Raw genomic sequence first — 20,416 nt, 5'->3', positions numbered from 1 at the left:
ATAGTTGCAGCCAGGGCAGGACAAGCATTTTAATTAATTAACCTTGGTTTGACATCAAAAACCTATTTAATGCAGAACGCCGACGCATGAGAAATGGGAAATGAGCAATGGCACGTCCTGAAATGAATATAAAACGCTAATTGCATATGAAAATAAATCTGACATGACAATGCGGTAATATAAATACAAATGCACTTCATTAACGACGCTCTAATAAATGTGCATTATCCACATACTCGCTGGCATTTAAATAAGCATTTCAAATGGACATGTACATTATTTTATGAAACCCACAAAAATGGGGTCAACTTCCACGAATCGAAGAGACATTGACTTAAATAACTTTCATATTGTGTTTAAATTTATGCAAGGGAAATTGATTCAATAGAATTAAAAATGGACAGAACTGATTTTTATCATATCAAAATATATAGTCATCCACTCCAGGTGTTCCTTATAGCTAATCTGTCTACTGACAGATTAAATAGCGATATTTTAACGGCACTAATCAATATATCCAGACAGACGTGGTAACGTGCACGTAACTCGTTGCAAATCCATAGTGCTTAATCTAAGACATTCAGATTCCATAGATGAAAAAAGTGTCAAGTCAACAGACTCTTACATGCAGCACGCATCAGCCAGCTCATATGACTGTCATTTGCCTGAAAAAAATATGGATAGTTGTAGTTGAGCACAAAAACATAGATGGACGTAGCAAAGTTTGGTTTTAGCTTTGAAACAGGGAGCAGGGGAGGAGTTCAGGATATCTGTAAGATGCAATTGTGTGCCAAGGCAAGTCAAATTTAATGTTGTCACACAGCAACTGCACAAACAGATACTCAAATAACTGACAGGACAATGCTGTTACTCAGTATTTCTTGTTGCTCGACCTAAGATGCAATAAAGAACAGAATGGAAAAGGTCTTAGAAAGTGCGCAGCATGTCCTAAGCTGACAGAGGTGACCTAAAAGCAAGTCAACAAATGTTAAATGGAAAATGAAAATAAGAATGATACAGATACAGATACAGATACAGATACAGATACAGATACAGATACAGATACAGATACAGATACAGATACAGATACAGATACAGATACAGATACAGATACAGATACAGATACAGATACAGATACAGATACAGATACAGATACAGATACAGATACAGATACAGATACAGATACAGATACAGATACAGATACAGATACAGATACAGATACAGATACAGATACAGATACAGATACAGATACAGATACAGATACAGATACAGATACAGATACAGATACAGATACAGATACAGATACAGATACAGATACAGATACAGATACAGATACAGATACAGATACAGATACAGATACAGATACAGATACAGATACAGATACAGATACAGATACAGATACAGATACAGATACAGATACAGATACAGATACAGATACAGATACAGATACAGATACAGATACAGATACAGATACAGATACAGATACAGATACAGATACAGATACAGATACAGATACAGATACAGATACAGATACAGATACAGATATAGATATAGATACAGATACAGATACAGATACAGATACAGATACAGATACAGATACAGATACAGATACAGATACAGATACAGATACAGATACAGATACAGATACAGATACAGATACAGATACAGATACAGATACAGATACAGATACAGATACAGATACAGATACAGATACAGATACAGATACAGATACAGATACAGATACAGATACAGATACAGATACAGATACAGATACAGATACAGATACAGATACAGATACAGATACAGATACAGATACAGATACAGATACAGATACAGATACAGATACAGATACAGATACAGATACAGATACAGATACAGATACAGATACAGATACAGATACAGATACAGATACAGATACAGATACAGATACAGATACAGATACAGATACAGATACAGATACAGATACAGATACAGATACAGATACAGATACAGATACAGATACAGATACAGATACAGATACAGATACAGATACAGGTACAGGTACAGATACAGATACAGATACAGATACAGATACAGATACAGATACAGATACAGATACAGATACAGATACAGATACAGATACAGATACAGATACAGATACAGATACAGATACAGATACAGATACAGATACAGATACAGATACAGATACAGATACAGATACAGATACAGATACAGATACAGATACAGATACAGATACAGATACAGATACAGATACAGATACAGATACAGATACAGATACAGATACAGATACAGATACAGATACAGATACAGATACAGATACAGATACAGATACAGATACAGATACAGATACAGATACAGATACAGATACAGATACAGATACAGATACAGATACAGATACAGATACAGATACAGATACAGATACAGATACAGATACAGATACAGATACAGATACAGATACAGATACAGATACAGATACAGATACAGATACAGATACAGATACAGATACAGATGCAGATGCAGATGCAGATACAGATACAGATACAGACTCAGCTCGTCCTGATCAAGAATATATATACTTTATGGGGTCTGCCACGCCTCCTTCTGCCTGCTACACACTTTTCACAAAACCATTATACCCTGATTTCCCATTTTCAATGGGTGTATTATATATGGGTTTATTATATATGATACAGATACAGATACAGATACAGATACAGATACAGACTCAGCTCGTCGTCCTGATCAAGAATATATATACTTTATGGGGTCTGCCACGCCTCCTTCTGCCTGCTACACACTTTTCACAAAACCATTATACCCTGATTTCCCATTTTCAATGGGTTTATTATATGACTTTATGCCGCACTGCAGCTCATGTATGCTTAGGCCTGCATGCGAATGTATGTGTGTAGCTTTAATGGCCCCAATAAATAAAACGACCAGCACAAAAATTCCATTTCCATCATAAATTTAATATTTTAATCAACCTTGTATTTCAAGAAGCAGCCTTAGCTTAGGTACTGATACAGTTGCTGGAACTTCAGTTGGTAGATCATGACTTGGAGTAGCTCCATCTTGAGCAAAGCAGTTGGACGCCAAGACAGCGAGCACAGCAGTGAACAGTATCTGTGAGTAAAAGAAACAAAATTGTTACTTGTCAGAAATAACACAAATTGGCATTCTTACCAGTTTCATGTTGATTGTAGCTTCCGTTCAAAAACGATGATAGAATTTGGGGGTTGACTCTATTTTATACCTATTTGATACGCTGCATCGAAGAAATCGTATAAGCGTATAACTGGTATATCGAATTCACGAAATAAATTTGCTTGACATCTTGTCAGACACGCCAGAAACGAAGAGTAATAGGTATATTGTTGTACTATAGTTGTATTGATACTTTCAGAACATGACACCAATATATTTACAACTACATAGATTTTTAATGTTTTGTTAAATGTGTATGTCATATAATTTAATTTTATTTTTATACCCTGAACCCATTTTCAATGGGAAATGTATGTAACAGACAGAATGAGGCGTGGCAGACCCCATAAAGTATATATATTCTTGATCAGGACGACGAGCTGAGTCGATTTGGCCCTGTCCGTCTGTCTGTCTATCCGTCTGTCCAGATGATATAAGAGCTAGAGACTTCAATTTTTTTAAATGCCCGTATATATAGCGCGCATATCGAGACTATCTCCAAAAATCGATAACTCATTCCGTTATTTTTTTTTCTCGGTTAAAAACCTTATCGAAAACAAGTTATTTAATTATATCTCCTATACCTTAAGAGTTAATGTCTCCAAATTTCAAATGCATTTTACTGAATTTTGATTTTTGTCAAGTGTACCACCACCCCTATATCCACCCCCTCATCATCAAATTTATCAAAGGCGTATTTTAAATAATAGACTTGTGCTTGGCAAATGCACGCATTTTAATGATACAATTACAATCTAAAAGTTTCATGAAGAAAGTCCATTCACAAGAAAAGTTATTAAACAATTCATTTCCCATAGTAAGCCCACACTGCAGACCATGCGTGTTTATGCGTGCGTGCCTATGTGTGTCTTTGAGTGTGTGTGTTTCTTGTGTAACCAGAAAGACCCGAAGAATCATTGACATATCAGTTCCTCGAAGGGTTCAGGGGATCTCGTAGTCGAACGGTCTCCACTAGAGCTTTCTTACTTGTTTTTAATGTTATTGAAGTCAGTTACAAATATTGCTAATATGGGATTGAGTCTGAACCCCTTGATAGAATATTTCGATGACATGATCAGTAGATCAATTCACTAAAATAAATTGGGTGGTACAAACATAAGTTATCAAACCAAAAGCAAAATAAAAACACGTGACAAGCAGCAGTGAACTGCGTCAAGCATTATTACCATGCGTGTGCGCTTATATTCAAACATGCAATCATTGTCTATGCATGTTCACACACATACACATATTAAATTGTGTTTGAATTTTCAGCCGCTACATCAGCTTTGGTAGATTGCGCTGCAACAGAAGACGAAAGTACGTAGTCTTAATTAGAGTTGACATATAATATGTATGGTTTTTCATTGAAAACTATAATAATAACTCATCCTATTTACTTATTATCAATAATAATTTATGATCTGACTTCGTCTTTGAAGCGTATTTAACGTTTGAGCTGAAAACTTCCAATTTAGTGTATAAATGCAGATTTTTTTAATACCCTAAGCCCATTGAAAATTTGAAATCAGGGTATATCATGATAGTTTTTTTAATGTATCTAATAGGCGGTAGGAGGTGTGTCAGACCCTATCAAGTACATATGTTCTTTATCAGGACGGCGAGCTGAGTCTGAGTCCGCCTGCTCGTCAGTCCGCTCGTCCGTCAATCCATTCATCCGTCTGTCTGCATGTTTGATCGCGTCGATCTTCAAAATCTCTATCCGTATGAAAGCAATTTTCAGCGCTATTGAAGATAGAGACTTGAAATTTGGAACACATAATTTATAAAGTGTTAAAATTTTCCCGATCCATCTATTAGGAGCATGGCTAATCGGAAAATGTATTTCCAATATGCCAGAAATCACATTAATTGAAAAGTTAGAAAGTTGAAATTTTGAAAGTAGAATTGTGTTGACCACCCAATCTACGACTTTGGAGGCGAGGCAATTCGGGTAAAACCGTATCTTCTACAGTTTTAATGCTAGAAGGCTCAAATTTTGCACATGAGCTAATGTTACGATATGTCCACGCCTACTAGGGGCATGACAAATCTGCTATATTTTAAACACTTGATGCTAGAGTCATGAAAATGGTATATATGCTCGGGTTGACCACCTAACACCAAAAGCTTTATATATATATATATATATATATATATAGGATATATCGACGCTCACACAATTTATATGGTTGATAATGCCCGATTACAAAAAAATAAAAAAAACATCTTTAGATGACTCTGAGCTAGAGTCTAAAAATTTTAAATATTTATATGTATTTTATAGAATTTCCTGTTTTATTATAATTCACCTCCAGCCTCAAATCTAGTTCAAATACTATAGACTTCTGTTCAGGTAAATATACTCATTTGAATGTTACTATCACGATCTGAAAGTTTTATGAAGATTGTCTATCTTAAAGAAAAGTAAGTGTGTGCGTGTGCCTGGGCTGTTTCTTGTTTATTATTAGATCTTGAATATCACGCCCCTTGGCCAAAGCTCTAGAACCTTGTGCTTTACCAAATAAACACATTATCACATTCTACGTCTATCAACGAGCATAGCATTTTTTTATTTTTTTATTTTAATATATGCAATAATGAAGCATAGAATGATTGGAATATCACTTGTTCAAAGGATTCCTAGTCGAGCAGTCTTGACGCGCTCAGCCAAATTGTAAGTCTATAATGTAATCGAAGCTGTTTGGGGTAGCGACTATAGTCGTCGTCTGGTTAACTATTGAGGGTATCATCGATTTGCTAAAGCTCATTTATTTCGACTTAGGCTCAATTAGGGACGCCCACATAACTGGAGACAACTGTTACTGTTCACAGGAGCATGCTAATTGAGAGATTTCTGTGCACGCTAATCAAGTGGGCGTGGGTTTGCTTGAGCTAGCAATTATCAATTGGTCGATGGTGCTATAAAAGCGCCTCAATCTGTTGGATGTACAGGCAGCAATAGAGGAGCTCCGATACAGAAATGGTGTGGAAATTAGGGAAGTGCTCAAAAGAACAAAAGAACGGAAAGACCAAATCACTGTACATGTTCTTTCGATATGTGGACATCTTTTATTTCTCCATTGGCATGAAGGCTTACGATCGAGCCCTTTCTAGTACAACGGCAAATACAACCGATTGGCGCAAAACAATTTTGCGCATTTACTTCATATTCCAGATGCTAAATCTGAACTTGACGCTGTTATCGGAATTGATCTATGTATTCCTGGCGTTCAGCACTGGCAACAATTTCCTGGAAGCCACTATGAACCTGTCTTTCATTGGATTTGTCGTCGTGGGCGATATAAAGATTCAGCACATCTGGGGCAAGCGGGGGCATATCACAAAAGTGGTCCAGCGCTTGCAGCTGCTGCATCCCGTAACAGCTGATCAACAGAAGGAATATAGGTTGAATGATTACCTGAGAGGCTATAGAAACGTTAGCATCTTCTACTTTGGCATGCATATGGTGCTCATCTGGACTTACAATCTCTATTGGGTCGTCTACTATTTGGTGTGCGACCTCTGGCTGGGCATACGACACTTTGAACGGACGTTGCCTTACTACTGCTGGACACCGTGGAATTGGAAAACCAATTGGAGCTACTATGTCATGTACGTCTCCCAAAATATTGCCGCCCAGACCTGCCTCTCAGGCCAGCTGGCGGCGGACATGCTCATGTGTGCCCTAGTCACGCTGCTGATCATGCACTTCAAGCAATTAAGCAGACAGATCGAGCAGCATGTGGCAGGCTTACAGTCTGCTGACCAGGATCTGAGCTTCCTCCAGAGGAGCATCGCTTACCATCAGCAGCTACTGTGTCTGAGTCAGGACATCAACCGGATCTTTGGCGTTTCACTCTTTTGCAACTTTGCCAGCTCCTCGTTCATCATCTGCTTTGTTATCTTTCAGATAACCATCGGGGGCAATATCGATAATCTGGTCATGCTGATGCTCTTTCTGTTCTGTGCCATGGTGCAGGTCTTCATGATCGGTAGCTACGCGCAGAGCTTGATCAATTCGGTAAGTAATTTGAGGAGCTATTGACCCAATATAATTTTGTTTCGATTGGCAGAGCGAGCTCATTGGCCAGGCCGTTTACAATCACAATTGGTACCTGTCCGATTTGCGCTATCGCAAGCTAATGCTACTGATCATGCAGCGTGCCCAGCGCCCCAGTTACCTAAGAGCTACCAACTTTTTGAACGTTTCGCTGGTTACCGTAACAGACGTAAGTTGATCCTGCCTAATACAATTTCTGTTATCCGCAATATCGTTTGCAGCTGCTACAGGTGTCGTACAAGTTCTTCGCCCTGCTGCGCACCATGTACTCCCAGTAGAAGAGATGTAGGTGTCATGACGTAACCGTGAGCTTTCTGTCATTGTCCGATAGTGTGTGCATGCATAGCAGGCAGCATGTGCAAGTGACAGAAAATGTGTTTACGGAAATGGTCCAGTCATGGAAGGGCAATCATTTACGCCAACTCTCCTACAGTTGCAGCTTCTAATTAGATTGAGCAGGCAGTGCGATGGCATCGCCACTGGCAAAGGTACAGCAATATCGATAAAAAAAAAATAAAAAAACAAAAAGAAACGAAAAGAGAAAAGTTAGAGAAAACTACGCCCTTTCGCCAACATGAGTAGTTAAAATCCAACACTGATTTTACTTTGACTCGGGTAAAGCGTCAATTCTTTACTGTAGTCGATTGATGCTTAAGGTTACATAAATATTACTTTTTTAAAATAAAAATGCTGCAACACAATTACATATTTATTTCATTTAAATATTGATTTTTTAATTTTAATTAATAATTTCAATTTTCATTTTTCTACATAGTTCTATCTCCCTACAGCCTAGAAAATTTACATAAAAAGTAAAGAAATATATATTCAAATAGTCAATTAATTTAATATAATATAATTTAAGAGATATATTTTTTGTAACTAAATAAATTTAAAAAATCTAAATAGTTTATTTTATTTTATTAGTAGTTGACATTGTTTAATAAAATTTATTTTATTTTATTTTTTATTTTGATAAAATTTATTTTATTTTATTTTTTATTTTTTATTATTATGTTTAATTTAATGTTTTTCTAGTTCTTTTAAATTTTACATAGTATATAATTAATTTCTGACCAAACGCTGTATTTTGCCCACAGTGCAATAGCAAAGTGAAAAGGTGAGAGAAGAGCTCCGCAACCACAAAAGCAATGATTAATTAACGCTAAGACAAATCTCTCATTTTGAACTAATATTGGTACAGTGGCGCTGTACGATTGGTCATCGCAACATTTGCGCAGTCCTTCGTTAAGCATTTGCCAGCCATTTTAATTAAACTTGTAATCACGCTCACACACACACACATACACATTTACACCGACACACATTGGCTATTGGCAGTTAGGCGCGGCGCCTGAGCTTATGCAACACTTAAAATTAATTGCAAAATTGGCTGGCAAATTGCATTTTTATGACTGTAAAATTGAAAAGTTGACATAACGTTGAGTTGAATGGAAACGAGAAGGAAACTGAACGAAAAAATGGAAAAAGTGAAGCCTCTGGACGTGGCTAATTACATTTGTACGGCTGTCTGGCTTGAGCTCCAGGGGTGAGGTCCACTCAGTTAGATAGATGGCAAAATTGAAGAATTTTTTCAATTAAAAATTTTGTAAAAAGTGGCAAGAGCAAGAATACGGCACAAGCAAATGGCAATCACAACAACACTCGCAATTCTCAGCGGACAACTTGGACAAGTGGGCGTGGCTGACTGGTTGACTGGCTGGTAGGCTGACCTAATCTAATTAGAAATACGCGCGTCACGAACTTGACTTCACTTGATTCCCATGCCATTACGCAGCGCAGCGCACGGCCAAATAGTTTCGACTAATTTCATTTGTATTTGCAGTTTTCACTCGCAAAGTTGTAAAAACTTTTGCCCAGCCCCAAACCCCATTACCAATCCACTCGCCACACATTTGGCTGTCCGTTGGGGGGCGAACCACAAGCGCATTTCCATTCGATGGCAAACCGCTATTAATCAAAGTAATTGCCAGCGGCAAGTGGCAGCAGCGCCTGTTGCCCAGGTGTGCTTTTAATCTGGCCTTTAGTCTTAAGCCTTCAACAAGATGATATCGAGCATTGTATGCGGGGTTGACCAAGACCCTAAAGCAATTGTATAGCAATTACAATTTGCAGACAAGTTATTATATACCTACCTATCTATCGCGCTTCTATTTGGCTCTTAAGAACTGATTTCTAAGGCTGTGAAAACAGAGTATTGCATGGTTGTCTTTTAATATTTGGATTATAGATTGAACAGCTTCAATGTAAGTGGGTAACTGGGCGTATGATCAATATTAATGTGAAGTTACAAAATCTGTTGCATACTACAAAATTTTTGTTTTCCTTTAGGGAAAATAAGTTGTTTTTTTTTTTTTTTTTAAGAATTCATTTATTGCGGCTTCTTTCTGTCTTAGACTCTATAGCGCAGTCATCGTTAAACCTTAACCTACATCATGGGCTAGAAGCCAGTATTTACACTATTTACAAGTATTTACAATTATTTACAATGTTCATGGAGATCTGTGGTCTAATGGGTGAAGCCTTTTGAGCCGTCGCCTGTTGTTGTTGACTACCAGGTCGGTAGGGAAAATAAGTATTTAGTGTTTATAAATAATTTGCATGAATATAAATTGTCCTATTATAAAAACATATTCTTATGTTGCTTTTTGAAATATATAAATAAATAAATAAATATTTACAAGAAAATATACAAATAATAAAAGGTTGTGTACGTCAACTTCTGTTAGCCATCATAAAAGAAGGTCGGAGAATTAGGTCCCTTGGTTGCATTCGGTTCAGCCTCCTAGGAGCTCGGTTTCTAGGGAGCATGTTTTCTAGACCGTTTCTGTGCCGCTCCAATCTGTCATTGTACCGACGCGAGTGCTGGTTAATTTCGTTAAGGACTGTGGCCAGCTTCAGGTCTCGGTGAAATGTAGTGTTTTTTATAAACCATTCGCAGCCAGTAACCAATCACATGATTTTATTCTAAGCGAACTGAATTCTACGAATTTGGTTTTCACAAGTCACACCCCAAATTTGACACCCGTATTCCATATAGGCACAATGATTTAAAATTACATTTTTAATAATACAGCGTCAGATTCGTTTTAATATCACGGGAGATCGAATAATTAAATCATTTATTTCCAGGGCAACCTTCAAAGTAAATTATTTATTTTTATTTTATTGCATTGTAAGATCATAGAAAATGATATTAATATTTGGTTTATTAAAATAAATGAATTTATTAACGTTATTTATATAACAGTTAATTATATATATATATGTACCTTGAGCTGTTGCAGTAATGAAAATAACGCAGAAAATAATTAAAGCAACGACTATCGTGTTCGAGCTTGTGTTCATGTGGTCGTGTCCTGTTGCAGGAACCAAGTGCTCATCTCTAAGAAAAGCAACAATTCGTAAAAGCAAACAACATTTAATTCGAATAGCAACAATGCCAGAGAGAAGCAAACTTTCATGATATTCATGTTTATAGACGCATCGGGCGAATAAATTAATTCGGTATACAAAACTTTAAATATGTATGGCCAAAGTTTCTTGGTGGCCCAAATCAGTGAGCAGCCGCGTCGCCCTGTTACTACTGTAATCCAAAGAAATATTGACTTATAAAAACGTCAATATGCAGGCAACGGGCAACGGAAGATCGCATTGTGCGCCAAGAAAATTGCAATGGCAATTGCAACCGAACTTTTTTTTCGCTTCAGCGTGTTGGTGTTTGAGAAATTGTATTTCATTTCATCAAATGAAGAAAAATCGTATTTTTTTATAAAGTCAGTGAAGTGAACGTCTGCAGATTGCTGGCAGCCTAGTGGGCCAATATATATTTTGTCAAGTCGAGTCGAGTCGGGTCGGGTCGAATCCTTGGCGCCGCACTAGCTGCACGTCATTTTCTCACACAGTTATTGAATTTGACATACTAGTGTGTGCTAAGCACATACACACATGCAGGCATACATATATGCATGTACATACACATATACATGGCATTTATTTATATATACTGTGACATTTTTGGAGCACATCTCATATGCCTTAAGCTCGTCAGCTTGACCCACTGCTAAGGCAACTTCCAGGCATGTTTCCTCCCTCCTAATCGCAACGACTGCATTTGTCAATTCTCACTTACTTCATTTGGGTAAACACATTTGCTGCATTTCATATTTCCAGTCACGTTTTTAGCATAAATAACCAACACCCACACATACACACACACACATACACATATTGCTTATGACAATTGTGCATATTTCTTTAAGTCAACTTAAATTTTAAAGTTCTGTTACGATGTCAGTGTACCAAAAAGTGGATCCACTAATTTCAACCTAAAATTCAAAGGCCTTGAGTGTTAACAATCCAACTTCATACGTATGCCCGAAAATATGTGTTTTTAAAAACTGTTTCTTTTATTTTTATTTTATTTTACTTTTTTTATCCCTCAGTATCCCATTTCCACATCATGGATAATAAGCAATAATTTGACTTAACTTGTAAGCATGTAATACTGTACTTTGAATGAAATTATAAAATGATAATTTTTTGATTTTGGAGACCGTCGTCTTTTGCACAAAATTCACATATTTTACATATTTTATGTATGTAAATTAACCATATTTTTATGCTTATGCTTTATAAATAATAATTTATATAAGTCGAATCGTAAAGCTATCCAATATTAAGTTTAAGTTTAAATTTACGAAAAACAATGGCTTTAAATATCATCTGAACGAGATTAAAATAAAATTAAACAGTTTAAACTTCCCAACGTTTCATTCACATCGATTTAGGCAACTTATGATTGCATTTAAACGCAGCTGTTCTACAACGCAACAACAACTCCAAATTTGCTTTCATCAAATATACAGATACATAATATATACATATATGTATATATAGTTTTTGCCATAGTCCTTAGCTACTAAACAATTTGAGGCCCCTTCGCAAGAAATTTATAATAAACCACAGAGTGAACAAAATGCGCGAAGCCTGCCGCAGGAATTTAAATTAAATGAAAATTGAACTGAAAGTTTGGACAGAGGGAAAACCAGAACAAAAGTTGAACATTATAAATATATAACATTATGCTTCTACATGTACATGTATAAAACTGTATAAATTATTTCAAATAGATTTCATTGAGATCAGAGGCACAAACCGAATATACAAAAAGCTAAATCGGAATTACATTTTTGATTATTAAAGCAATTAATTATTTAATAAACTTAAATACAAAAACTGAAGATTGATCAATGAAATATCAAGAAAATATGTTTTTTTTTCTTGTACAGTAGATAATATTGAGAGAAAGATGCAAACCACATTATATGTCTGTCATTCTATTCAAACTAGAAACTGCTTTATTCGTACTAGCTTTTCATTTAATTAATTTAATACCCTTTAATTTTATTTATTTTAATAATAATGTTTGAATTGAGTTTACGACAGCTTCATGGCTAACACTAATATTTTTTTCGTGGCCTGAAATTGAACGATCTAAATTTAAGCTCACCAAATATAAGTATTACAGTTTATGTAAAGTTGCAACATTTAGTAACAATGTTCAAACTGCTGCTCATGCATATTTTAATTTCTCTGGAATTCGCATACCTTCATCTCGTATATAAGATATTATTCATGGGATATCTATGAAAGGTTCATTGGTATGAATAATTTCTGAGAAAACATATACAACAATCCCGCAATCCCGCAATCCCGCAATCCCGCATGGAATATTTTGTTACTGTAGAATTCCGTAGGACTCGAAATGCAAGCAATAAATATTGAGCAATTACACAAAGATAGAGGAAGGAGAAGAACACACACTTTAAATGCTTTGGCATCGACTGCATTTGCTCCAAGAATAACAATTCGAGTTTGCAGTTCCACGTTGCTGAAATGCAATCGCAAAACGCTGCTCACAGAGGCTTCACACACGCACACTAACACATATACTCACACATACATATACACACAATATAGACAACTGTGCTGCCTATTTAAACTTTTTTCTAGGAAATATAGCCTTCCTAACGTTTTTTTGAGAGTTTTCTGGGAAGATCTAGCCTTTTTTTATTAACCCTTTTTAAAGTTTTCTGTACATAACTAGCCGTTTTAAATATTTCGTTTTAAATATTTCGTTTTAAATATTTCGTTCATGATTGCTTCATGAACATTTATGTTTAATGTCCTCAAAAAATAATTTTTATACCACGACATATATAGGAAGTAACGCTGCAGATGTGATATACTGTTTCTCCGAGCCGTAGTTCTATCCATCTGTATGAAAACAAAGAGTTACATAAATACCTCGACTTGAAAATCTTTAGAATATAGACATCAGAAGGACATTTTATAATTCGCCCTAAGCTTAAAAAAAAAAAAAAAAAAAAAAAAAAAAAAAAAAATTTAACTCAGTTCTCTTTTTTTTAATTTTTGTCGATCTGTCAATTTTTACAATAGCTTGCAGTACTGAGCAGCACACACAATCCACACAAACACACATACACGCATGCACACATGTACCCCACCCAGCTACATAAACAGAGGCTATTCAAAACATAAATAAACGTAACCATCAATTGTTGTTGTTCAATTCTCAACTGTTTTGCATCGAACTGGACGCCACATTTATTTTGCAATTTATGCAAAGGATTCACAGCCGAGATACTGCAAATACGCAATGCTGTCCGGCTACCCCAGACAGGCAGACACAACCGAGCAATAAAATATTTACAAATACTTTACGGTACTCCAAATTCGAGTATACACAATCATAAACAATCAAATCAATAATAATACTCGTTGCAACAATATCCTGGAGCGTACGATTTTGTTTGCATTTGTGTGTGTGTGTGAGAGAGAGAGAGAGAAAGAATGTGTAAAGATAAACCAAGACCCATATGTCAATAGTAAAACGGTTTAAAAGAACTCTATAACAAGAGGTGACTTAACTATTATTTTATAATCATTAATGTATGTATGCATGCATTTAAGTACTAAGTATTACAAAATGTAATTGTATTTACTCACACAAGTAATTAACGGCCGTACTTCTCCCTATCATAATCCTACTCAAGTGCTCCAACAAATTGTGCAAAACTCGAACGAAATTAATGCCACAGGTCCACGGAATCAGCCTCCCTCTCTCTCCCCCTCTCTTTCTCTCTTTTCCTCCTCCCTTCTCTCTCTCTCTCTCTCCCCCTCTGTCATTATCATTATCATTATCTTTCCCTTCGAGTCCCTTTTCTTGCCTCAATTTTTCTGGCTCCTTCCATCTCCTCCTATCTTACTCTATGAGTACCTACAGATTTCTCCTTTCCATTTTTTTTACATTGACATGCAGCTCATTATACATCTCTCCTTCCCCTCCAGACTCTTTTCAGATTTACACACATCGTACACATCGTTTATACATTGAGGGATCTGTCAGTGTTCCGCCAACCAGTAACAATAAAATAAAACCGATATAATTAGTATCTTAGTAGTCGTTGAATATCACACATTCATACTTATTTTATATTTTTTCATATTATTTAATACGTCTTTTTATACGATTTCCAAATAACTCCATGCCTAAATTGACTGTTAATCACAATTTTCTATACAAAATGACTGAAATTAGCTTAACGGATAGCGAGTCGACGTGGGATATGCTAGAAGAGAAGACTGTAAGAAAATTGTCTGATAAGCATAGAAAACTTGGTAAGCATCTGCGCCGGGAGGTGGTCCAGCTTTTTAGGACGCCCAGCTTTGTGCGAGAAATATCCGATGAATTAAGGCTACTGGCTCCGAAAGTTGAGTCAAGCTCGGACAATAAGTACGTGAAGATAGATGATCTCAAGGAAACTGTGGCCAACCTCATCTCTCGCAATGTGGTTGGCCAGAGCTTGGCGATGCTGCAGGATAGCAACAAGCACTTTGGCAACACCATTGACCAAATAACCGAACACTTAGTGCAGCTGAACGAGCGGGTGAATCAGCTGGCATATGATTTGCAAGAGATCGCCCAAGAAAGGATATCATCCGGTAGCACCCCAACGCGTCTAACCGCTGGCGCCGCCTCAACCACACGCCATTCGTGTGAAAGTCAACCGTATATAGCCAAGCCGGAGAAGTTGCGAATGTACAATGACCTAATCTGCAAATACAACAAACAACTTAAAGATTGGTCCTCCAACGATATGTGTAACTCGAGCAGCGCATCGAAATCGGCAACTCCGGCGTCGCAGACCAATGAGAAAGAGAAACCTGACCACTTGTGGGGCGTGCCACAATTCTCGGCGCCAGACTCCAAGTGCCCAGACAGCAGAGACACAGACTCCAAAAAGAAGCTCCGCTGCAAATATGACAGACGTGCAGCTGAGCGGCGTCAGTTCGATGCGAACATGCTCATGTATCGCAAGTCCCAATTCAGTTTGAAGCTAAATAGTCGCAATGAAAACTTCCCATACAAGCTCTGGAACCGTGGCTATACATCCGAGCACCTTAACATACCGCCAACATTTCAGTAGCACTCTCTCTTCTCTAGGGCAAACGTTTCTTGAATAAATGGATAATAAATACGAAATAATTACGACAAAAAATTGTCGATTTGTCTGGCAGTCCAATGGTTCTTTTCAAGGAATACTTTAGGATACTATTCTTAGAAAATGTTGAAAATAGCGAAGCAGTTTATAGATTTCGAATCTCTGTGTTCCACTAATACACTAATAGGGAGGTTGCGAATTCAATTTAAAAGAAACCACACTAATTAGATAATTTTTGTCTGAAAGAATAACAGATATAATTGGATTCTTTAATTTTAAACAGTCTTTGCATGTAGTTTTAATATGAGTGTTGAGATTGAACTTGAAGTGAAACGCTTCGTGCATCGTAAATTCAAATGTAGTGTAAGAGAATAGGAATCATAAATTATTGTTTGTCTTGTGCATAAGAAGTTTGCTTAGCTTGGTGTTTGTCATGCCATCTCTTGTGTATATGTCTCCAGCTTTAGGTGACGTTTTTCAGCCAGCAATTGCTCCAAGGATAGCAGCATTGCATCCAGGAAATCCGATAGAGTTATCTTCTGATCAACCTCAAAGAGATCTCGGCTCGTATGCTGAGCATGTGCCAAAAGCGGTAATTTACGTAGAGTGCGTCCACTTAATCCAACACTGCGCTCGGCCAGGCTGCTGATTAGATCCTCAGAGTCCTCCTGACCTTTTTCCAAAGGCTCTGTTTGCACAATGCCCCTGGCCATCAGCTCCGTTAGCATTGACTTGTAAATAGAGACAATGGCTGATATAGCCGGCAATCCTATGTACTGACGTATATCTGCACGATCCAAGAAGGCGAGATCTATGCTATGTGCCAAGTTCGATGTGGCTAAAATGAGCACATTCGAACAGGCCTTGATGTCATCCAATTGAGTAAGCACCGCATTAACCACTCGCATCGCATCACGTGGCTCATTGCTGCTCATCGCACTGCGTTGATATGCCAGGGACTCCACCTCATCAATGAGCACGCAGACCAAATTATTTTTATCCGCAACGAGTTCACCTATTTTGCCAAAGAGGCGTGCAACCAATTTGCCACTTTCCGAGAACCACTTAGAGAACAGGCTGTGGCTATTAATCTCCACAAGGTGTGTATAGGCATACATCTTTTGCGTCCTCACAGCCAGCTTTTGAGCGAGCGCTTTGCACAGACTCGTCTTACCGGTGCCGGGTGGTCCGTGCAATAACAACAATCTATTACAAGCAATCACATTCGAGTCCACATTATGTTGCGAGAAACTCAAGGCGGACAGAGCGAACTTAAGCAACTGGGAAGTAAATTATTTATATGAGTATGATTATAAATCCATATATATGTAAATAAGCATGACTGAGCACACCTTTTCCTTCAGTCCTTCCTCGTAGATTAAATTATCCCAAAGGCCAACAAACTCACTGGCAGGCAGCAAGACATGATTGGCAGAAATCACACTATCCAAATCATCGGCGTTCACATCGCCTTCGCCATCAAAGAACCCGCCGCCTGATCGCAGCTCCGGACGCTGCGTCATATAATAATGATAGCGGAATTTTAATCTATTGTCCAACTTCACGATTCCATTCTCGCCATTGTCTTTCTCCAGCAGTATACTTTGAATGGCTGGAATGTGTGTACTCGCATCAAAAGCTAAATTCCAACGCAGAGTCTTTAGCGATTTTAAGTACGCGTCTAACTGCGGTTCGATTTCAGCTTGAAGCGTTTGCATTCGCCTGAAAACAGAAACGAAGCTCAGCTATCTTTTTCACAAGTTTATGTCAAATAGTTTCACTTACTGTTCGCATCTGTGCAGGCGTACTTCAACGTGCACCGTGTTGCTATTGCTTAAAAAGTTCATTGTTAAAAAAACGCGCCGTGTTAAATCAAAAAAAAAATTTGAAGAATGCCAATGCCAATATCAATGTGACCAAACACTGGTATTGCCAAAATATTTGGCAAACTAGTATTATCGATAATTATGTAAAAATGCTGACATTTACAATGGAAAACAATTACATTTATTCTGGTATTATAATTAACTTCAGTACTTAATCGTTGATTCTATAAAGTATTTGTTAAACTTGCGCCATCCAAACCGCTTTTTTGGATCCTTTTTGCTCCAAGACGGATTAAGATTAGGCATTAACCCAGCCTTCTGAGCCATAGTAACTAACGCCCCCATTTTCTTTTGCTGCCTGTGGCACAATCCAGTTATCCGCCTGGGCAGCATGCAGCCATCAGATCGGACGTATTGTGATAAAATAAGCACATCAGTATGTTTAATGTCCAGACCCAGGGTACATTCTGGACAGAAGTTCGAGGTGCAGGCTGGTTTCAGCATCTTTTCTGAACGTGGCGACACCACATTTACACCCTCAAAGACCAGTGCATTGTTTTCCAATCTCTCGTGTACTTAAAATACAAAATATTTAAGTTTCAAGACAAATCTCAACAAGGTTATGAAACATCGCACTGAATGCATGGAATTTTACTCACTTTCTTTTATTAACAATGGTGGGCTTGTTGCAATGCTACGCGCCTGCAAAAATGTACTCCGAAGACTACTGGTGGCAGCTTTCAGCAATGAAGCCATCTATTAATTTACTATTTTATTGATAAAGACAAATTCTGCTATTTACAATAGACGGTCTTTTACGTCTTATCTTATCGATATAAGTCGGTATCGAGTATAAATATCGATGTTTGAAAATCACATATTCATATGCTAATCGATAGGTGCTCCCTTTCAATAGACGAAACAATTGAATTCTCAGCTTAAAGATGTGTAAGTTTCGTTTTTTGTAAAAATGCCGGTGAAGTAAAAAACAATAATAAATATGCTTTCCAGCAAAGTCAATTTCAACCAAAAGCCCTCTGATCTCAGCCATTATATCAGGCATACTCAGCTTTGTAATTTTTGCAACGTTGCGTTTCTACGCCCACTGGTTCAACACTTCCCAAATTAACACTCTGTTTGGTGGCTACTTGTTCTCTTGGATGTTTATTTTGAGTCTCACTTGCGTGTCGAATGCCGAGACATTGGTATTTGGGGCCGATTTTCAGGCCAAGCTTGTACCCGAAATACTATTGTGCTTAATAATGACGGCAAGCGCTGCTGGCGTCGTTCATCGCGTTTGTGCCACAACCAGGTAAGTCATAGCTGATATCTACACATTTTCTGAAGTTTTAACAAATTTGTATTTCTCCCAGTATTTTCTTCTCCCTCGTGGGCTTATATTTCATCAATCGAATCTCTTCCAAGTATTACAACAGTCCCGTGGTTGTCGAAGATTTACCTTTGCGAAAAAGCGGCAAAAAGAATAAATAAATTTTAAATAAAATGAAACTACCTATTATAATATATGTACTAATGTATTGTATTTTATTTCTATTGTACAATCTAAAAGCTTATTCGCTTAAGAGGCGCCTCATTGCCAGTCTCTGAAGCGACTTCACTACTTCCTTCTGCTAAAAAGCTTAGTATATTGTAGTCAATGAAGCGTACCAACTGAAAGAGAAATGAATTTCATTTATTTTAAATTTTAATTTTTGGTCTCGCTTACCATCAAGATGGACTTCGTTCCGTCCGCTTTATGCTTATCTTTCAGCTTATTTCTAAGCGTTTTGAACCACTGAGATATCTCATTCTCTATCTCTGCGTGAGGCAATTCGAAGCCCCGATACCCAGCTTGCTTTAAAGCCGAGTTTTTGGTGTTAAGCGCAGCCGTTGATAAACTTAAACTGAAGCTCTTTATCAATACATAAATTTTATGTATTGACCATTCGTCCAAAATTGTGTCCAAATTTATAGTTTTTACCATTTGCCAGATTTCTGAAATCTTTCCATTTTATTCGCATTTAAAATCGGATAAGTATCTATTATGTAAAGCACTTACATTTCTATAAATGTGCATCACAATTGGAGTCCTGTTTGCCAGTTCAGCTATAAAAGATCGCAGCAGTCCCAATGAAATCATTTTTCCTGTCTCGCTTGCTGTGATTATATGCGGCATGGCCCATAGGAAATAAAGCATATAGTCATATTCTGTATTGCTCTCCGCGAGGCTAGATGCATATTTAAAGTTTTCAATTAATTCCCGAGTTATATAGTCAATCATTGTCGGCTTTAATGTATCTGAATAGTTAAAGCAGTCGTTCAATAGCTCAAGACGTCGATTCTGTATTTCGGGATCACTCAGTAGTAACAACATAATTGCAGCTGAATATAACGACGTTATTTCCTCCAAACTCAAATCTCTTTTAAGTGCCTTACAAAAACCTTCACAGACCTTAAATATGTACATATATAAGATATTAAAGTTATTGATATGTATCATATTTGCTGATTTACCTTTTGCACGTCACTCTGGGTCTCTAACTTGTTTTCAAGCGTGCTATTATCATAGTATTGCTCAAGAGGTCTTAATTTTATTAGAACTTGATGCAAGTGTATATATTTCAAATTTTTAAAATTTGAATTAATGTTTACCATTTTCAGGAGTACAATAAACAGAATATCAGCTGATTTTTCTCGTCGTGGATTTTGTGATTGTATCGAATACCTGCTGCCATCGATAAGTTCGTCGAAATCGAAATACGGCAGGGTTG

At 37.1% G+C, this 20,416-nt stretch overlaps 5 protein-coding genes and 1 long non-coding RNA gene across 6 annotated transcripts; 2 read left to right on the top strand and 4 right to left on the bottom strand.

Moving 5' to 3' along the window:
* Positions 1-2,951: 2,951 nt before the first annotated feature.
* Positions 2,952-3,269, bottom strand: LOC26527782. The gene is made up of 2 exons (XR_001449516.2): positions 3,187-3,269; positions 2,952-3,126 (listed from the first exon to the last, which is right to left on the bottom strand). It is a non-coding gene; the product is annotated as an uncharacterized LOC26527782 (long non-coding RNA).
* A 2,914-nt stretch (positions 3,270-6,183) lies between these two features.
* LOC6572202 (putative odorant receptor 85d) lies at positions 6,184-7,971 on the top strand. The gene is made up of 3 exons (XM_001998315.3): positions 6,184-7,231; positions 7,284-7,439; positions 7,492-7,971. Exons 1-3 carry the CDS (start codon positions 6,191-6,193, stop codon positions 7,546-7,548), a joined length of 1,254 nt encoding a protein of 417 aa, XP_001998351.1. The 5' UTR covers positions 6,184-6,190; the 3' UTR covers positions 7,549-7,971.
* Positions 7,972-16,043: 8,072 nt separating this feature from the next.
* LOC6572204 (pachytene checkpoint protein 2 homolog) lies at positions 16,044-17,720 on the bottom strand. Its single transcript, XM_001998317.4, has 3 exons — positions 17,605-17,720; positions 17,172-17,541; positions 16,044-17,099 (listed from the first exon to the last, which is right to left on the bottom strand). Exons 1-3 carry the CDS (start codon positions 17,664-17,666, stop codon positions 16,251-16,253), a joined length of 1,281 nt encoding a protein of 426 aa, XP_001998353.1. The 5' UTR covers positions 17,667-17,720; the 3' UTR covers positions 16,044-16,250.
* An 83-nt stretch (positions 17,721-17,803) lies between these two features.
* Positions 17,804-18,490, bottom strand: LOC6572205 (39S ribosomal protein S18a, mitochondrial). The gene is made up of 2 exons (XM_001998318.4): positions 18,305-18,490; positions 17,804-18,220 (listed from the first exon to the last, which is right to left on the bottom strand). Exons 1-2 carry the CDS (start codon positions 18,399-18,401, stop codon positions 17,850-17,852), a joined length of 468 nt encoding a protein of 155 aa, XP_001998354.1. The 5' UTR covers positions 18,402-18,490; the 3' UTR covers positions 17,804-17,849.
* A 4-nt stretch (positions 18,491-18,494) lies between these two features.
* Positions 18,495-19,171, top strand: LOC6572206 (protein KRTCAP2 homolog). The gene is made up of 3 exons (XM_001998319.4): positions 18,495-18,593; positions 18,657-18,957; positions 19,019-19,171. The coding sequence occupies exons 1-3, from the start codon at positions 18,590-18,592 to the stop codon at positions 19,134-19,136; spliced, it is 423 nt and encodes a 140-aa protein (XP_001998355.2). The 5' UTR covers positions 18,495-18,589; the 3' UTR covers positions 19,137-19,171.
* LOC26528102 lies at positions 19,159-20,401 on the bottom strand. Its single transcript, XM_015166270.3, has 4 exons — positions 20,160-20,401; positions 19,705-20,097; positions 19,372-19,647; positions 19,159-19,316 (listed from the first exon to the last, which is right to left on the bottom strand). The coding sequence occupies exons 1-4, from the start codon at positions 20,298-20,300 to the stop codon at positions 19,209-19,211; spliced, it is 918 nt and encodes a 305-aa protein (XP_015021756.2). The 5' UTR covers positions 20,301-20,401; the 3' UTR covers positions 19,159-19,208.
* Between the last annotated feature and the right edge of the window lie 15 nt (positions 20,402-20,416).

This window comes from Drosophila mojavensis, unplaced genomic scaffold (genome assembly GCF_018153725.1).
Source record: "Drosophila mojavensis isolate 15081-1352.22 unplaced genomic scaffold, ASM1815372v1 contig_19, whole genome shotgun sequence".
NCBI classification, from domain to species: domain Eukaryota; kingdom Metazoa; phylum Arthropoda; class Insecta; order Diptera; family Drosophilidae; genus Drosophila; species Drosophila mojavensis.
Note: the sequence above shows the minus strand (reverse complement) of the source record. Positions and strands in the feature narration are given on the sequence as shown.